This window comes from Portunus trituberculatus, chromosome 47 (genome assembly GCF_017591435.1).
Source record: "Portunus trituberculatus isolate SZX2019 chromosome 47, ASM1759143v1, whole genome shotgun sequence".
Classification (NCBI taxonomy): Eukaryota; Metazoa; Arthropoda; class Malacostraca; order Decapoda; family Portunidae; genus Portunus; species Portunus trituberculatus.
Window position 1 is genome coordinate 34,318,486 of NC_059301.1, and position 20,942 is coordinate 34,339,427.

Sequence of the window (20,942 nt, forward strand, 5' to 3'; positions counted from 1 at the left end):
GAAGGATAGAAGCCGTAGGAGGGCAGTTTTGAAATCAAAGCTTTATGCCAGACTCTATCAAAAGCTTTTGATATGTCTAACGCAACAGCAAAAGTTTCACCGAAATCTCTAAAGAGGATGACCAAGACTCAGTAAGGAAAGCCAGAAGATCACCAGTAGAGCGACCTTGACGGAAGCCATACTGGCGATCAGACAGAAGATTGTGAAGTGACAGATGTTTGAGAATCTTCCTATTCAGGATAGATTCAAAAACTTTAGACAAGCAAGAGATTAAAGCTATAGGACGGTAGTTTGAGGGGTTAGAACGGTCACCCTTTTTAGGAACAGGCTGAATGTAGGCGAACTTCCAGCAGGAAGGAAAGGTAGAAGTCGATAGACAAAGTTGGAAGAGTTTGGCCAGGCAAGGTGCAAGCACAGAAGCACAGTTTTTGAGAACAATAGGAGGGACCCCATCAGGTCCATAAGCCTTCCGAGGGTTTAGGCCAGCAAGGGCATGGAAAACATCATTACGAAGAATTTTGATTGTAGACATGAAATAGTCAGAGGGAGGAGGAGAGGGAGGACAAGCCCAGAATCGTCCAAGGTGGAGTTGTGAGCAAAGGTTTGAGAAAAGAGTTCAGCTTTAGAGACAGAAGAGATGGCAGTGGTGCCATCAGGATGAAATAAAGGAGGAAAGATGAAGAAGTGAAGTTATTTGAGATGTTTTGGCTAGATGCCAGAAGTCACGAGGAGAGTTTGAGTTTGAAAGATTTTGACATTTTCTATTTATGAAAGAGTGTTTGGCAAGTTGAAGAACAGACTTGGCATGATTCCGGGCAGAGATATAAAGTGCATGAGATTCAGGAGATGGAAGGCTCAAGTACCTTTTGTGGGCAACCTCTCTATCATGTATAGCACGAGAACAGGCTGAGTTAAACCAAGGTTTAGAAGGTTTAGGTTGAGAAAAGAATGAGGAATGTACGCCTCCATGCCAGACACTAACACCTCTGTTATGCGTTCAGCACAAAGAGATGGGTCTCTGACACGGAAGCAATAATCATTCCAGGAAAATCAGCATAATACCTCCTCAGGTCCCCCAACTGGCAGAGGCAAAACGCCAGAGGCACCTTCGCTTTGGGGATCCTGTGGAGGATTGGAGAAATAGGACAAGATACAGAAATGAGATTGTGATCGGAGGAGCCCAACGGAGATGAAAGGGTGACAGCATAAGCAGAAGGGTTAGAGGTGAGGAAGAGATCAAGAATGTTGGGCGTGTCTCCAAGACGGTCAGGAATACGAGTAGGGTGTTGCACCAGTTGCTCTAGGTCATGGAGGATAGCAAAGTTGAAGGCTAGTTCACCAGGGTGGTCAGTGAAGGGAGATGAAAGCCAAAGCTGGTGGTGAACATTGAAATCTCCAAGAATGGAAATCTCAGCGAAAGGGTAGAGGGACAGAATGTGCTCCACTTTGGAAGTTAGGTAGTCGAAGAATTTACTATAGTCAGAAGAGTTAGGGGAGAGATAAACAGCACAGATGAATTTAGTTTGAGAGTGACTTAAGTCGAAGCCAGCTGGTGGAAAACTCGGAAGATCCAAGAGCGTGGGCACGAGAGCAAGTTAAGTCGTTGCGTACATAGACACAACATCCAGCTTTGGAATGAAAATGAGAATAGAGAAAGTAGAAGGGAACAGAGAAGGGGCTACTGTCAGTTGCCTCAGACAGCTGTGTTTCGGTGAGGAAAAGAAGATGAGGTTTAGTAGAGGAGAGGAGGTGTTCTACAGATAGAAAATTAGATCTAAGACCGCAAATGTTGCAGAAATTAATGTAGAAAAAGTTGATATGTGTGTGTGTGTGTGTGTGTGTGTGTGTGTGTGTGTGTGTGTGTGTGTGTGTGTGTGTAAATATAATGTAATACGGTGGAGACTCAATACTCGAACTTAATTCCTTCCAAATGGCCGTTCGAGTTTTAAAAAGTTCGACTATTGATACCTATAAATCAGGTAATTCGTTCTGGCCATTGCCAAACCCAAGTTTAGAAAAAAAACAGCTGTTTAATTTTGCAGTCGCCACTAGCACTGACACATAGAAGCAGGGTTAGCCTGTCTTTCATAGGCTTGTGTCCTGGCAAACACTTCTCTTCCTTTGTTATATAGATCATGTTTGGTAGTTTTTTTTTTTCCAAAACAGGCCAGTTTCATCACAATTAAAGATCTGTTGTGGGTTTAAGCGCTCCTTATCCACAAATTTCTTCAATTCAGGCACATATTACTCAGCAGCAACTCTGTCATCACTTACGGTCTCGCCGTGCCTCACAACAAAATGAATTCCAGTTCTTTTCTTGAAATTCCTAAACCACCCTTGGAATTTTTAGGTCGCGCTAACTCGGGTGGTTTGGCAAGAAATACACAAAATAGCCTGTATTCACATACTGATTACACTTGGAAATTCAATAAACGAGTGAGAACAAATGATATTCTGCAACTCTTCCTTTTTGCAATGCAAAAAAACCAGAAGTCTCTAGATGCTATGGTTACCAAATATCACAGGTTGAATGAGGTGGTATCATCCGATCGGGTCCAGCGGCCTTGGCTAGGGTGCTAAAAAACGGGCCCCTTGTATCCTCTCTCTCTCTCTCTCTCTCTCTCTCTCTCTCTCTCTCTCTCTCTCTCTCTCTCTCTCTCTCTCTCTCTTTTAATCAATCAAAATGTTCGCAAAGTGATTTAATTTGTATATTTTTTGCAAAAATATATATAAAATACACACAATAGGAGTTGCTGGTGGTGGTGGTGGAATGTCCTCCCCCTCGGTGGTTGAACCTTCTATATCCGTATCACAGCCCAGAAGATCACTATCTTCGCACTCTATTATTGTAGAAACTGTTAATTCCAAAGCCCTTCTGACACCACTCTTATTCAAAAGTTGTCTCCCGCAACATGGCGAGAGACCCGAGGTGTAGAAGTAAGGCGCGCGGGAGAGGTGGCGGAATTGGACACCGTGAAATCACTGTCACTGTGGGAGTTGGTGACAGTGATGAGTGTTGCCAGCTCACAAGCAAAATAAAGAAAATAAAATGAATAAATAAAAAAAAAAGGGAAAAAAAATATCCAAAATATAGCCCAAAACCACCTAAACGTCTATCGACGTGCACCAAGTCTTGCGTGATGAACGTCTATCGACGTGTCACGAGTTTTAGGGATTAAAATCATCATTGGAGTCAGATGTAGTATCATAAATAAGATCACGATGCAGCAACCTAGCCTTCGCACAAATTATGCCCTCTGACAAAAAATCACCAGCCATCTGCCTTTGGTTCAGTTTGGAAGCTAACCACGGTTACCAGCAGAGAGCCCCAACCTAAAAATGCCTTTGTATGACATCCCTATAAACACCTCCCTGTATTTGAGAGAGCTGCAATGAACGCTACGTTCTACGTGTGAGGAAGGGAACATGAAAAGCCCAAAAATCAACCAAGACATGAATCATCCTTTCTCTGTTGGCGATGCATATAATATGTGAAGGTTTCACTCCTGCACCGTCACCATAAGCTCCTCCCTTGTTGGCAAGGATCCTTCACCATCACTGGCCTTCCTTTACCATTGCAGATAACCTACCATACAGGGCTGGGATTACATACTGTGTATATCTCTCATGCAGAATTATTCTGCATGCCAGCCAGCACCAACAAGGTACATTTCATATGGACTGCACCACCCTGAAGCATGGCGAGAATTGGCAATCCTACGTCACTCCCGCGTTCACCCACCACACACCTGACCTCAAGTCACAAATCAGATACAGGACGACCACACGATGGTACAGCAGCTTTCCCCTCCATGACCCCGCCTGGCACGAAGAGTGAAGACTCCTCAAAGATTGGGTAATTGGCTGCTGGAAGCAGAGATGAACAACCTAGATGACCCCACCAATGATTCTCGGCAGCCAAGGTCAGGAAGGGCGGACACACCCACTCCAACTCTCTTTGTTGACTGACGCAGAAGATGGAGGACGTAGGGATGGCCTATCCTACCCCTCCAGCATCAAGTTTGCGTGGACGTCATTGAGGGTGACCATCGTCTCCACTCATCATAGCCACAAATTTCACTACTACGTGCGAGACGCTGTTGCCCTATGGAGAGCAGCCGTACATCTGCGTTATGACAACAGATTCCAACCTCAATCACCATTTCAGCAAGCAGGTAGCTTCCCTGACTGTGGGCTGTGACTGGGTCTTTGTGCCATCGGAGTAGCGTTGGAGGACACAGTGTGGCCGAGGACAGCCTAAAATTCAGCAGGAGGGGGCAGTGTGAAACCAAAGACAGCACCAAAGCAGGGAGCTGAACACAGCCGGTGCGCGTGCAGCGCATCACCCTCAGAAGCCCGAGGGGTATATAAGAAGCGAGACCAATCAACATCTACCAAACTTAAACTAATTCTCTCTCTCTCTCTCTCTAGCTTCTCCTCTTTCCTCTCTAACTGGCGTGACAAACCCAGTCCCCTGGCACCTCTGTCTGTCTCTCCTCCCTGCCTGGTGCGATGCTAACCAGACTCCTGGCACCTCTGTTTCTCTTTCCTCCCTGCCTGGCTCGACGCTAACCCAGTCCCGTGGCACCTCTCTCTCTCTCTCTCTCTCTCTCTTTTTTTTTTTTCTCTCTCTCTCTCTCTCTCTCTGATGCAGAGCTGCCCAGCCCTCAGACCTCTCTTGTCTCCCAGCAGTTCATGAGTGGTCAGCCAAGCCAGTCTGACTGCCCACCATCATCTCTCACGCCTCGCCTTCAGTCACTGTGTCAGATGCCTGACCCCATCTCACCCCTTACACCGTCGCCAGTAGTGGCGGAGAGCCTCACTGAGACGGGGTTCAAACACGCCTCGTACCGCGCCGCACAGCAACCTGCCCCACCCTGCTCCCATCAACTCCAGAACGAGGGCCACCCAGAACCCTCACTGCTACTCCGTCACCCTGACGTGGAGCCCAGTGCTGATCGGGGCAGATAAACCACCCACACCTGGCCAATCATTACCCAGCATCATTGGAGCAAGCCAACCGTCCAACACCATGCAAGGACTGTTGCCTGGCTTCTGCGACCCCGACCCAGAGACAAGCACCATCCACGCCAGAGAAGCTGCCCACACCTGGCTGCTCGCTCCCTAACTTCACCGAGGTGGAAATTTTCCTGGGTGTCTGCTGCCTGTTGAATTAGACTTAACTGTACATTATAAATAAGAGGAAGAAAGGATTATACTATTTCCTTGGCACTCGGGGGAAGAACTACTTAGCCTCTTAGCAATGTTTATTTGTATGATAAGACCTCACAAAAAAAAAAAAAAACTATGGAGGAACCCTCTCATATTGTATCCTAAGTACCTACATTTACAGTTCAACAAAAGAATACAATGGCACCATTAATAATATACAATTACTATTAATGAAAAGCACTTTGTATTTAAGAGTCTGTGACGCTAATAGAAGAAACACAATAAGATCCATTTCTTCATCGTAGGATGCTAATGTGTTGCAGGACACACCGGTATAGAGACTTGCAACTTTTCTGTTTTGTGGAGAGGTGAGTGCGTATAGGAGGATTCATTGTAGAGGCAAAGAATTCTATTGTCCAGTTCGACTTCCTGCAGTAGGTTATTCACCTGGAGAACCTACATGCCTGTTTCGAATATTTATTTGGTGGTGAGTGGAGCTTACGAACTTTTTTTTCTTGGCCTCTACAATATGCGCCTTCACTCTTCCAGTTCCCGGTCTCGCCTCCCCTGGTGCGTCGCTGCGGCCTGTCGTGATCCATATACCGTCTGCTCCAGCCTGCAGCGTGACTTGCTGCTCATTCCTCGTCTTCTTCGTCGCTTCCCAACCAGGTGATGATGACATTGTATGTATGAAGAAAGTAAAAATTGACCCTATATGCATACTTTCAATTAGTATCTGAGCAAGTTTGTATTTTGTTTGCATTCTTATTCTCAGTTTCGTGATTCGGTAACTGCTCCACGAAAATTATTGGGTATTAGTACTGGCTTGTCTTTTGACATACAGTAAACCCCCGATTATTCGAAAGCCGATTATCCGAAAAATGGGATTCTCCAAAATCGATTTGGATAATGCAATTAAAAATCGTATTTTTTCTATACTAAAACGTTCCAAAACATTAAAAACATGAAAATAAATGAAAATAACTACATATGTACTATTAACACATTATTAAAACTATTCCATGAACTTTGTTTTGTTTCTCCATATTTGGCGTTTGTAATTTGGCGAATATGCATTATGACTGATTGGCATCCCAAGTTAACCTTTTTTCGCTTACTCATAGTGAGAAGATTCATTCAGTTCGTGTAATTCTGTCGATTCGGTTTGGCTTCTGTAATTCGGTTTTGCATATTCTGGCGTGCTCGGTAATTTGTCTTGAGTTGTTCATTTGATGTAAGGTGTATCAGTACTTGGCACCCTTTTTTGTTTTCCTTCAGTCCTTTAATTTGTTAACCTAATTGGTTTCATTATAGCTTGCCAAGGGGAACACTCTTAAACTAAAGACTGTTTTCATTACCAGGAAAAAACTTTTTGGAAAGTGAGCTATATTCTGATCTGATTTAATTTTCTGTTCTTGCTTTTCAACTTACTCTTCAACTACTTTAGCTAATTCTAACATTTAAAATAACATTTAAAATTAATAAGAACAATTAAAATAAACACGTTTTAATTGTGCTTTGTTTAGCGTATCGTGCATTTGTTTTCTTTCATTGTTTACAATCGGCAGTCGGCAGCTGTTTACACTCGCCAGCCTGTGTTTTCACCTCGCTTCTTTCATAATCACCATGCCTAAGATGCAAAAAAAAAAAAACCGGGAAAAGGAAAAAAGTCGTCCTTACCATACAGCAGAAGCTGGATATAATGGACAAGCTGAAGGCGGGTCAATCAGGAACGTGTCAGGAGATAACTGTGCGTGCCCCAAGGGGGGTCGGGGTTCGTAACAGTAGTTTTTATGATTTTTTTTTTTTTTTTTTTACCTGAAAAATTAGTATTTTTTTTAGGTAAAAAATCATAAATCTGGATTATCCGAAAAATCGGCTTATCCGAAAAAGGCTTCCCCAATTTTGTTTCTGATAATCGGGGTTTACTGTATATTGAGTATACAAATATTTGCTGACTAATGAACAAAATATGATATACGAGAACTGTGTTGCTCAAAACATCTAGGAATATGTCAAGTTCCTTTGAATTAAATTGCGTGTTCTCACTATTATAATTCATCTTTATCACTTAGATTAGAAGTATCAGAAATTTCCTCTAGAGCTAAATATATGACAGCATCATCTATTTTTTTTTTAATATCCAAAGGGACACGGCAAGGGCACACTATCAATCCTAGGTGTAAATCGGCAGATTTGTGTGTGTGTGTGTGTGTGTATATATGTGTGTGTGTGTGTGTGTGTGTGTGTGTGTGTGTGTGTGTGTGTGTGTATTTACCTTATGTTGTATATTATAGGGTTCGAGCGATGCTCATAGTAACCTGTCTCCATATCTACTTATATTTATCCAACTTTTCCTTAAATTAATACATACTTTCTGTTGCTACAATCTCTTCACTCAGTCCGTTCCAAATATCCACCGTTCTGTGTGGGAAAACTAAACTTTATAATGTTTTTCGAACACTGAATTTTCTTGATCTTCTTGGAGTGTCCTCTTGTTTTCCTACCTCTATCCTTCATCAGTGATATCAGGTCTTGTCTTTCTATCTTTTCCATATGGTTTATTTACTTGTACATCGTTATTAGATCTCCTCTTTCCCGTCTGTCCTTCAAAGATGGTGGTTCCATTTCCTTCAGTCTTTCTTCATAGGGAAGATCCTTTATTTCTGGCATCTCCTTTGTAGCACTCTTTTGGATTCTTTCTAATTTCTTGATGTTTTTCTGCCTGTATGATGACCATACCATGGCTGTATATTCTAGTCTTGGTCTTATCATAGTGGTTAGGATCTTTTTCATCATACTGTAAGTGAACGCCACCCTGATGTTAGTTAGTGTCCTGTATGCTGAAGCAAATAACCTATTTATGTGCCTTTTCTGGAGTCAGGGTATCTTGCATAATCACTCCCAGGTCTTTTTCTTCACTACTTTTCATTATAATCTCTTCTCCCATTTTGTATTTCCACATAGGTCTTCTATAACCTTTACCCATTTCCATTACATGGCATCTCCTGGTATTAAATTCTAATTACCACTCTTGGCTGCACTTCGAGATCTTGTTAATATCTTTCTGTAATTCCCTATAATCTTTGATGTTCCTTATTATGTACTCTCAAAAGTTTCGCATCATCCACAAACAAATTCATGTAACTACTCAGACCAGTCTTGCATATCGTTAATATATTATACTTTTAACATAACTGGTGCCAGCACTGAACCCTGTGGTATTCCACTAGTGACTCTGCTTCAATTAGATGGGATGTCTCTTATCATTGTCTTCATTTCCCTATCTATCTCGTTTTTTTTTTCCATAGCTTCACTTCTCAGTTCTCTCTCTTTTTCCCTTTCTATTTGATTGATTTCTCTCTTTATCCAAATATTTTTATATTCTGCCTTACCAACCAGTTTTCCAGTCCTCGCTAATATTTTTTCTAGCCCGAATTGTGATCTCATTTTAACTTTCAGTGGTCTTTCGGTTCCCTCACTATAGTTACCAAGTCCGTATATTTCCTCAACTTCTTTCTAAAGACACTGTTCTTCATCTTGAACCACAGAGATAATTTCCTTAACCATCTCTTTCTCCTCCTTCTCTCTCACAAATTTCACAGATTTTTTTTCTTCTAGTCCATATATAACCATACACTTCTTTTTGTCCTCCGTTATCTCTCACTACTTCCTCCTTTTCTTTGATCACTTGAATGACTGTCTCGTTTTTTTTCTCTTATTTGTTGTTGAACTACCTCAGCAAAGTTCACTTTTTCTTCATCTTGTTCTTTTTTTTTTCCAGACCCTCTTCCATTCCTCTAGTTTTGTCTCACTTATCCCGTTTCCTATTTCCACGCTGGTGTCCAGTGCTGAAGTCCCTGCAGTGCTACTTCGTAGTTTGCACATTTGCCCTTAAGGGCGCTATTTTCCCGTTTTATTTCGTCCAGAGTTTTCTTCATGTCCTTGTTCACGTAACCGTGCTCTACTCTTTGCATCTCTCTCTCAGCTCTAGGTTCTCTGTGATCAGCTGTTCCTGTTGTTCAAATATCCTGGCAACCATTTCCCTCAGAACTATAAGTTCTCCGTCCAGTGAGATAATCCTTTTAATGCTGGGTCTTTCCTCCCTAAACCCGGAAAATTCCCTTTCTTTATTCCAATCTTCTAGCTGCCTTAATCCTAGAGGAGTTTCAATAATTTCGTTCCTGCCTCTCGGTTTGGCTCCTTTGTAATTCACCACGGTTGCCTGCTGGTCACCCAGCCAGTCTTCCCCATTACGGAGCGAGCTCAGAGCTTAGAGACCGATCTTCGGGTAGGACTGAGACCACAACACACACTCCACACACCGGGAACGCGAGGCCACAACTCGAGTTACATCCCATACCTATTTACTGCTAGGTGAACAGGGGCTACACATTAAGAGGCTTGCCCATTTGCCTCGCCGCTTTCCGGGACTCGAACCCGGACCCTCTCGATTGTGAGTCGAGCGTGCTAACCACTACACTACGTGTGTGTTTGTGTGTGTGTGTGTATGTGTGTGTGTATGTGTGTGTGTGTGTAGATAATGTAACTCTCTCTCTCTCTCTCTCTCTCTCTCTCTCTCTCTCTCTCTCTCTCTCTCTCTCTCTCTCTCTCTCTCTCTCTCTCTCTCTCTCTCTCTCTCAGGATAAAGATGATCCTCTACGAAGAGTTCCTTCAAGATCTTCCTCAATCTCTCCATGAGCTCCTCGCCTTCCTCCACCTGCCTCTCACCTCATCTCACCTCGCGTTTCTCAGTACAGCGGCTCGTGGATTAACGGTACCGTCTCCATTATTGCCAGCTCAAGCTCAAGCCTTGCAACGTCGGAATCAGGGGCCTTATGGTACTAGGCGAAATCTCAAGAATCAAGCGTTTCTGTGGCGGGTTAAGACTCCCTACAAACAAGCTGCCAGATACCAGTCACGCTGCAAGGCCGTCCTCACATCCCTTAGACTGAGGCAGTTCACTTCCTCACTTGAGTATCACTCATACTCTATCTCTGCCCTCCTGCCCCGTCCGAGACGCCTACCGCAAACATGATTATTAGAGCTTGCAGAAATTTTTCATGCCGATAACTAAATGTATTATGCTCCAAGACGTGTTTAGAGTTTTGCGTGTTTGTATTTGCCTTGTCTGTCAAAACAACTATTTTCACAAGAAACTGGAAATATATTTATGTTATTGCGTTTATTTTGTCATATTTTATAGTAGCTATTTTATTTTATATTTATTTATCTATTTTATTTTCATTGTAATACTTATCGTCTTTTATTTTGTTTATTTATTCAGTAATCTGATTATATATATATATATATATATATATATATATATATATATATATATATATATATATATATATATATATATATATATGTGTGTGTGTGTGTGTGTGTGTGTGTGTGTGTGTGTGTGTGTGTGTGTGTGTGTTCGTTAAACAGTTATTTTTCCGTTCTGTTCCTTGTCATTTTTTTTTCTTTGAAGTGTATTGACTCACTAAATGAACAAATTTTCCCTCGGACTCTGCTTCCTCGAATGACTACTATAGTACTGTATAGTACGTGCATCCAGCTATTCACAGCTGCGCGTTGCTAACTTGCTAGCCTACGCTTCGCAGTGTTAGTGTTGCCACGGCAATTACATTCCCCCGAGACTGTGGTAATATACATTTGTCTTCTTAAGGAGGCAGAACCGACTGTGACTTAATATGTGATACTTTTTTTCCCGTCCTACCAAGTAAGTCATTCAATGGATAAGTGGTTGAGTGTCATAAAATTTGTCTAGATCCGTGTTTGTTGCTATGTGCGCCAACAACCACAACACACTGTAGTTGATGGTATACAGTTACTTATTCGTATCAATCATGGTTATTCTCAATAGTTAGTGAATATTTGAGCGCAATAGCAGGACGTAAATGCGCGCTACTCGTACATGCATGAACATAAAGATATACGATAAAAAGTGAAGCTCCAAGAAACTTTCAGGTTTACACATAAGATCAGTCCCAATATGAAACATTCACCTGCTTCCACCCATCATCTTCATCCACAAGTGTGTCAAATCTTTTAAAGGTTGCCTTAAAACCCCGCAGTAACAACTAATTGCGCCATCACACTCTACTTGAGTGTCTTCCTATCTCATATATCTAATTTTCAAGCTAAACACTTTAGTTCTTATTTTTATCATACAACTAAAGAAAATATGCACGACTTTACGCATCACAAAAATGGCAACGTGACAAACAGAACAAATCACCACTACGTAACATGCATGGAAGATAATAATGAGTCTCGTCTCATTGGTGAATTTAACTTATTGCGTATATTTACTTTGTAGCCCTACTCTATACTTAAAAGTTTATTTGTATTTTTTTCCATGTTTCCACAAATCAGATTAATTTATCAGTCTTAAAGAAACAACATTAGCCTATATATATATATATATATATATATATATATATATATATATATATATATATATATATATATATATATATATATATATATATATATATATATATATAAAATTTACTCAAAATAAAGTTCTCAGTGTGAACGTGTTCCGACTTGTAAAGCTCTGTCGATTCTTCTTGCGACTTGCAATTTCAGTCGCATATTGATACCTGTGAACCCACATTAACTCAATTTGCGGCTGAAAATGCTAGTCGGAACACGTTCACACATAGTGGCTGGGAAGTATCGGCTGATTGTCCTACATTTCTTATAATGTTCATCTTAACAAAATACTATGTACAATTACGATGAAATCAAATCATAACAAGTAGGTCTATTCAGTCCTCATCTCCGACTCCAACAAAACTCTGCAGAGATCGGGGAAAACAGTCATTGGATTGTGGCAGCGATCTCATCGAATGTACTTCTACGTAGGCTTTTTTTCTGTACAATTCATTCGTAGGGTCCCAGATATGCTATTTATCCCTCACTAGCTCCAATGTCATCTCTGCCTCTGGATACCATGACATCACAATGTAAACAAAACCGCTAGCGGCTGGACGAGACCAAGTGGTCGGTCTTGTTTTAGGGCTACCCAGTTTTTCCACCCTCTAGACACCAAAATTTAGCCAATAATTCTAGCGGTTAGTATTTCTAGCCGCAAATTGGTACGTGTGAACCCGCCTTAACATGGAAAAGCATGATTGGGAGAATAACAAAGTTCGGCATATCCATCTCCCCGTTTTCTCTGAGACAACCACGGTTCAGTCAATTCAGTGTGATGAACAGAAGTGGTTGTCGGTGGACGCCTTGACGTACGCCGGGCTGAAGGTATTTCTAACTTGTGTATGTGTACTGGCTATCGACAGCTTGAAGGAGTATTGGCGATACCCGCAGGAGTGTCTGAGCCGGCAGTAGGAGGTGGATGGTGAGTGGATACTGGTGTTGGACAGGGGAATCACCTCATAGGAAATAGTATCTATTTCATTTATTTATTTTTTATATATATAATAAACCCGCATCCCCCAGTTGATTGCAGAGCAGACGAAACGGTTTGTATGGGAAGCATTTAAGTATATTTTCTGTTAATTATTTATACGTTTCCCAGTTACAACATGTGCTGCTTGTTTTAAAAGTAGAATTGGGAAATTTATGAAATTTCTTCCCTCCTTTCCCTCTCCCCAATAGGAGGGGATGACTCTATGCACGTATAGTCACCTCCAATCTCTCTCTCTCTCTCTCTCTCTCTCTCTCTCTCTCTCTCTCTCTCTCTGAGTGTAACTATTCTTTTCTTTACTAATAAGCTTTTATGAATTTGTGATTATTTTGTTTTTTCATTCATCACGCAAATCGTGAGCTTTTGAGCAAATCCTATAAGCGTTTGCATCTTTTCATGACGTCGCAGAGCTCAATGTAGTATGCAATAAGCACGGTCATCTCTCTTCTAGTGGAAGGATAATTTGTGATCAGTAAATCACATATCTTGTATTCGTAGGTGAAATTCATGCAAATTAATGAAGTTATTTCAAGAAAAGATAAATGCCTTGACGGTTGTGTAAGTTCTTTACACATTCTTACTTGGTGGGCTTCCCAGACCATAACCAACCCAGGAAGGGTTCCACGGATGCCAGACTGCTACCTTGCCTTACAGTATATTAAATATGTCATCCAGGAGATCATTGATACTATTCTACTTACATTTACATAATTATTTCCCTGTTTTGATGTCAGGAATTAAGCCTAAGGGTGTGGATGTCTGATGATGCTCAGAAATTAGTTGAAAAGATATAAATCCACACATGCTCAATAATTGCTTCAAAGCTGAGCCTGTACATATTAGAATTACATATAGCTAGTATTAAGTAAGGAATAAGCAGGGTATATTCCAGTCTAGATGCTATATGTGGCTGACAACTAAGAAAATATTAATTGGTAGCCACATGCAAGTACATATTTCAATGTTTGCCTTATTACAGTCAGCAGCACAGTTTGCCTTTCATGTTTTTTTTTTTTTTCCACATTTGATTCAAAGTTGTTGCAGTATATTTTAGGCAACTTTAGAAGAAAGAAAAAGATGTCTAACAAGGCTTTTATGACCTTTGTCACAGAACTGATCGTGAAAAACTTTTCTGTGAATAAAGAGAAAGATCTCTTGATTTTCTGTTCACTGATGTTGTTATATTGTAAATGCCTTTCAGTTCACAGCTACTTGTTTTAATTACATATATAATTTACTAAAGTGTTAACCTTAATCATAAAAAGTTTATGTGCCTTAATAAAGGCAGTGCTTTTCCTTCCAGAACTTGATATTCAAAATATTAATGTCATATTTCATTGCACTTTATATAAGCTCTGCATTGAATACAGAGTGTATCAAGTTGGAAAAGTTATTTGAATTGAAGTACCATTAAATAGAAGTGTAATACTTCTTACCTGACAGGTGGAGAATGGAGAGGTGCTGTGTTCTGAAGGTGATATAAAGAATTACATTATACTAGGAGTGAACATGGATGCAATTATAGTAATGTAACTATTCTTCATAGTCACATACTATATTTTTTATTGTATCTTTAACATTTTATAAATTAGTATTTGTTTCTAGTTTTGAATTCTGCAGGGAAAACTGTCTGTTAGGCAAATGATTCACCATCCTAATCCTTTCTATGGATTGAGGTGATTGCAGAAATAATAACTTTTCTTTTACCTACTGATGAAGAGAGAGTGAATTAAGTAGTATGTACAGTGTACACTCTAGGGTAGTGAATGAAAAGAGTAAAGAGTAAATGACAGCTGATGAGGTAAAGTTGTTTACTTATGCAAGTAGATTGTTTCATAAAGTGAGGTTTGCATTCTGCAATGAATAAAAAATACAAATAAAGGTAAAGTGCAGAATTAATCAAGCAAGAATGTTATAGAAAGAAGAAAAAAAAGCATCCATTTACTAATAAGTTGATTGGAGTGAATGCTGAGTTCAAGATTATATGAGAATGTGACACCAACTGGATTATGAAGCTGAAAACATCATACATGAAACAAGAGAAATGAATAGATTGACAGTAATGGAGATGAGGTATTTGAGGATCATGTGTGAAGAATATGTCAACAGAGCAAGAGATGGAAAGCACAGAGGAGAACCATTGTTATAAAAATGTGCTTATTAAGCATAGCATAAAGTGTTGCAGTAGCTGCTTATTTCAAAAGGATGTGGAAAGACTATCTGTAGAAGGTGTTAACTGGATCAGATGTTAGAGATCTGGGCTGGTATGTAGTTGAGCAATGGAGATCTGGCAGCTGAACTCTGATCATTCCTTAGTTTCCAGACTCCTCTGAGGCAATACAACTCAACTTCTGTAGCTGGCTCCATTTCTGTTATCAAAGTTAAGACACAAAAGCGATTAATGAACAATGTCAACAGAATTCTGGATGACAAAGGGATGTCTATAGAGTCTTGTGCATGATAGACTCAATGAAGAGCAGTTGTGAATGCATGAATATGCAGCAAAGGGTGATGAATCTGTCATGGTTAAACAAATTTAATTAAACTAGTTTTGGTGTTAAGCACTGCTGTGAGAGACTTGGTTTGACTGAATGGCTAATCCTCATTCATTGCAGTCAGTTAAGGTGAGCCCTTTCTTGCTATAGATGGCTATGAGTTGAAGTGAATTTTCATGGAGGTTGTATATGTTTATGTAATTTGCTATGGTCTTGATCATTGTTTGATTTATGACCAAGGACTGTTAACTTTGTGAGGAAAGCTTAAACCTCATCTATGGGTAAGACAGGGACTTCACTCACATATCCCATGAACTTGTTCCAAGGCTATAGTAACTGCCATTGAAAAATCTTTAGCAGCCTTAATGTGTTTCTAACCTATGTCTATCAAATGTTAGAAGTGAATGGTCTCCACTGGATATGTTTTTCACCTATTCACAGTCCTCTGCTAGTCTTGCAACACAGCCAGCTGCTCCTTCTTGCAGAAAGATAGAACATCATAGTTGTGATCTTTTGATAGCATTGAAACCACTTTCACACCACACACAGGGTTGCTAGGTCACAACTCTTTTGGCTTACATCCCATAGCCAACCTACTTGTTCCTTAAATGAACAAGGGCTACACATTAAGAACCTCACACACCTGCCTTCATGCTTCTCAGTTGTGAGTTGTGTATTTACCTAGTTGTATATTACAAAGTTTGAGCAGGCTTCATAATGTTCTGTCTCTACATCTATATTTATCCGAGTTTTCTTTAAACGTGTACATTGTTGTTGTAACAACCTCCTCACTCAAACTATTCTAAATATCTACATTTCCTTGTAGAAAACTGTACTTCTTGATGTCTCATAAACACTGACTCTTCTCAATCTTCTTTGAGTGCCATCTCATTCATCTTCTTTCAGCAACACCAGGTCTTGCTTGTCTATCTTTTCAATGCAGTTAACTTTTTTTTTACACTTATTAGATCTCCTTTTTTTCTCTTCTATCTTGTAAAGTTATCAATCCCATTTCCTTTAATCTTTCTTTATAGTTTAAGTCTTTCAATTCCAGTACCATCTTTGTAGCTGTCTTCTGAATTCTTTCTGATTTCTTGATATTTTTCTTCATATGGGGAGACCACCCCACTGCTACATATTCCACCCTGAGTTGTATCATGGTGGTAATGATTTTCTTCATCATGCTTTTGCCACTATATTGAAATGTTACCCTAATATTCATTAACATCCTGTACGTTGAGCCAAATATCCCACTTATACACCTTTTAGAGATCAGGTATCTTGAATAACCACTCCCAGGTCTTTTTCCTCCTTACTTTCTTTCCTGACATCCATCTTCTTTAATAACTTACCAATTTATAGTTTTTGCACCATGACTTCCTGTAACCCTTCCTACCACACTTTATTCTTTGGTTCTGTAAAATCCATATCCACATTAAACACATATTCAAAACTCTCATTCATAAGTGCAATGAACTCTTCAGCTGTTTCGTATATCCTTTCTTTCTTTACGAGGAATTGGAAAGAAGTTTACAGTGCAGCAATCAGTTCCCTCACTGTTATCTGGAAGGAGGCATGGTTTCAAAATCAGCTCAGCATGCAGTGACTTTAGTAACTAAAAGATTATATTCATAATTTTCTTCTTAGGTAATTTTTCATCTGTAGAAGAAAGTGGTTTTCAAGCCTTTCCTAAATCATGTTTTGGTTCCATGATGCTTGTTAGCTCTGTAGGGCAGTGTTCAGCTATATCTCAAAAGTTGGAAATTCAATTCTGGTGGACATTAAAAAAACAAAGTGAATTAATAATATATAATTAGAAGTGACTATGTGGTCGCCTTATGACCTTGTTGTAACATCATGTGTCAGTCTCTGTAAATTTCATTGTGCTAATTGTATTTTATAGTCTAAAAAATAAATATGAACCTATATGCTGTACTGTTGCATTTCCTAGTTATTGCACAGGACAGCCACACCTGGTGAGGTGAGGTGATGTTAGATCCGTCACCTAATATGTGCAATGTTTCTCTGAGTAGTAGTAGTAATACTAGTAGTAGTAGTAGTAGTAGTAGTAGTAGTAGTGGTAGTAACAATCTATATACTGTACTGTATTGGTGAATTCCTACTTTCAATCACCCCTTATTCAATATAAGAGTTAACCAGTATTTCTCAATCATATATTTTCGTGGTAAACTCAGGAATTCCAGCCTTTATTACTTTTGTGTTTCCTTTTCCCTGTGGTTTAATGTTTTTCAGGAAGGAGGTTTTAAGTCTGTGTAGTCATTACCTTGATTTTGTCTTTGTGCTGAAATTCTGCCTCACAGATACATTGTGCCAAAAGGAAGAGTGCTGGTAGGGTTCATTTCAATGAAATCCACCTTGAGGTATTTGATATGTGAAATATCATCAGGTAAATTATCAGCTTCATAGCATAGCATAACATAGCATAAATAATAGGATAACAAAGGGCCACCAGGGCCCATCTAGGTTATCCTGTATCAGTCGCACAGCGACCTCGTCATCAGTACTTAAAGATACACTTACAAGTACACAATACATTATATACTAATTCTAAATATTTGGCCCATTAACAGGGCTAAGTCCTGCAGCGAAATCCTCTACAATTTGTGGTCCCCATACATGGGGATCATGTCTTGTTTAACTATAGTAAATTTCTTATAAAAACTATCATGCAGTGCTATACATAATTATAAATCTAATAAATTTAAGTGCTTATCTAATCTGTTTTTAAACATTGTCAAACTAGTGCTATTTACAACCGTCTCTGGCAATGCATTCCAGAAGTCTATGACTAAAGAAATATTTTCTTATATCTAACCTGCAGCCTTGCTTTCTAATCTTCCTGCCATGATTTCTAGTCCTACTTCCCTCCTCTAAGGTAAAGAAAGATCTCACATCTATGTAGTTTGTATCTGAGAACATTTTAAATAACTCTATCATATCCCTCTTATACATCTCCTCTCAAATGAAAACATGTTTAATTCCTTTAATCTATCTCTATACTCCAGGCGCTTTAATGCTGGTATCATCCTAGTTGCTCTTCTCTGAACTGCTTCTAACATGTTGATATCCTGCCTATAGTGGGGTGACCAGGCCTGTATGCAATACTCTAAATGGGGCCTAACATAGGAATTATATAAGCTACGCACCACTTCCTTACTTTTATAACTAACATTTCTATTTATAAAACCCAGGATCCTATTTGCCCTATTTCTTGCTTCTAAACATTGCTTTGAAAATTTCATAGTCCTGTCTATCACTACTCCTAAATCCTTTCCTTCCTCTACTGCCTCTAGCCAACATCCCTCCATCTCATAGTTAAAGTTTGTGTTGTCTTTACCTAAATGCATAACCTGACACTTTTAGAATTAAACTCCATCTGCCACCTGTCTGCCCATGCTATCAGCCTGTCCAGGTCTCGTTGTATTCTGTAATTGTCCTTTTCACCCTGTACTGCACATGCTATCTTAGTATCATCTGCAAACTTTGATACTTTGCTACTAATTCCTATATCTAAATCGTTAATGTACACCAAGAAAAGAAGAGGTCCTAGCACTGATCCTTGGGGTACCCCACTAACCACTTCCTTCCACTCAGACATTGCCCCATTTAATACTACTCTCTGTTTCCTATCAGAAAGCCATTCACTAATCCAATCAACTAACCTACCCCTATCCCATGTAGTCTCAATTTGTACACTAGCCTCCTATGCGGTACCTTATCAAACGCCTTGCTAAAATCTAGATATATAACATCTATGCTATTTCCATCATCTAACTCCTTGGTAATATATTCTAAGATATCGAGCAAATTTGTAAGACAGGACCTCCCTGATCTAAAGCCATGTTGGGTATCTCTAATTAATCTATTCTCATTTAAATGCTCCCAAATACTACCCTTAATGATTTTCTCTAGTATCTTACATACTATACTAGTTAAACTGATCGGTCTATAATTATTCGCATCATCCTTCCTACCTTTTTTAAATATTGGAGTAACATTAGCTAACTTCCAGTCCATGCTGAAAGGCTTTCCAACCTTGACATATTTAATTAAATTCTTAGGAATGTGGTGGGTAAATCTTTGATTAGTTTGGAAATATGTTCCATAATGATGTTTAGGGTCTGGGTAAGAGAAAAATGTTTATTTTCCACAAATGCATTCATGGATGAAAACAATGAAGTTCCCTTCTAAATTTTACTCTTCCACAACTTCATCTTCTTCTTGAATGCAGTTACCTTCCCTGTCAGCTCAACTAATGTCTGATAAATACCTTGCACTGAAGTGTTCCTGATGAAGACTGCAAAGATTATTTCCTTAATAATTTAACTTAAGTATCCAAATAATATATTACTTGCATATTTGCCAACAGGTGATGCTTGTTCCTTACTTTGTTATTGATATAGTCTGGTGATAGCTTGCTGTTTATTAATATGCTTAGGTCTTTTTTTTTTTTTCTTTTCAGAAGCTTGAATTGAATTTATAATTCCAGTCTGGTCACTTTGAACTTCTGCTAAATCTTATCACAAGACACTCATTAACATTATAAATTGTCTGCCATTTCTTACTCCAATCATAATTTTATGAAGTCTTTCTGTTACTCTTTGCATGACTTTCATGATTTATTTTCCTTTGCAACTGTGCATTGTCAACAAACATGGTCATGCTGGTCTTTTTTCCAGTACTGGCATCTACAGTACATCATTGATATAGTACACCATAGTATATCAATAATATAACTAGGGCTACTGTTAATCCTTTTGGGACTACACCTATTATTTTTCTCTATGTTGACTATTTTCCTTAATTCTTCCATACAGAAAATCTTTCATGTATTCTAGTGATTTTTCCTGAATACCTGCAATGTGTTCTAATTTCTTTATTGGTCTGTTGTGTGGTACTTTATGAAATATTTTCTTGAAAATCAAGTAATTATTGTCTATCCCTCAGTCTCTCTCTCGTATAGTTTCTGCAAACTTCATCATTTTTTTAGTAGATTTGTTCCACATGATCATCCTTTTCTAGATATGAATCGTCTTTGTCACTATTTAATTTTTTCCAAGTCTCTATCAATATTTTTCTATCAGTTTTCTAATTTACTGACAATGCTGGTGAAATTCAATGGCCACTGCTTATTTTCCTACTTATATGAAGGGACAATATTTCCCTTTTTTACCACTGCTATATAACTTTGTCTTGACTTTGATACATATTCTAAATACAGGCTCACTTTATTGCTTCTAACATTCTTTTAACACCCAGTCAGAAACATCATCAGGTTCATAAGCCTTTCTTTTATTTAAGTTTTCCAATTCTTTTATAATTTTTTTATCATATGAGTGGATGTTTTCCAGTTTCTATGGTGTAATTTGTGGTGTGTCATCCATTTGAAATGGCAACTCCTTTTTAGATAGTATATAATGTAAAACTTCTGTTTAATACTTCACATTTCTTTTCTTTTACATGGGTCATGCGTTCATCAGCTACAGTTTGCATCTTATCCGTGACTTTGCTTCTACTTTCTTATGTAGTTGTAGATGGGTTTTGATTGGGCTTTATTTATTTTTTTTTCTTTTTTTTTTTTTTTTTTTTTTTTTTTAGAATATTCATTCCTTGCCTGTTTGTATCTTTCATAAGACTGGTTGCTGCTGCTGCTGCTGCTGCTGCTGCTGCTGCTGCTATTACTATTACTATTACTATTACTACTACTACTACTACTACTACTACTACTACTACTACTACTACTACTACTACTACTACTACTGCTGCTGCTGCTGCTGCTGCTGCTGCTGCTGCTAATAATAATAATAATA

The 20,942-nt window shown here is 39.0% G+C and overlaps 2 protein-coding genes across 7 annotated transcripts in view; both read left to right on the forward strand.

Moving 5' to 3' along the window:
- Positions 1-10,376, forward strand: part of LOC123520593 — a 29,149-nt gene extending 18,773 nt beyond the window's left edge. Inside the window, exons 4-5 of one of the 2 annotated variants that reach the window (XM_045283007.1) lie at positions 5,722-5,841; positions 9,817-10,376. In XM_045283007.1, coding sequence (XP_045138942.1) covers positions 5,722-5,841; positions 9,817-10,210 — 514 coding nt within the window. In that variant the 3' untranslated portion in view covers positions 10,211-10,376. Of the gene's footprint in view, positions 1-5,721; positions 6,183-9,816 lie in introns of those variants that run through there. The other variant, XM_045283008.1, reaches the window with a different exon arrangement.
- Positions 10,377-12,368: 1,992 nt separating this feature from the next.
- Positions 12,369-20,942, forward strand: part of LOC123520541 (microsomal triglyceride transfer protein large subunit-like) — an 82,693-nt gene continuing 74,119 nt past the window's right edge. For 2 of the 5 annotated variants that reach the window (XM_045282894.1, XM_045282898.1), the window contains exon 1: positions 12,369-12,450. The gene's annotated coding sequence lies outside the window, so the exon portion shown is untranslated. Of the gene's footprint in view, positions 12,548-20,942 lie in introns of all 5 variants that reach the window. The other 3 variants (XM_045282892.1, XM_045282896.1, XM_045282897.1) reach the window with 2 other exon arrangements.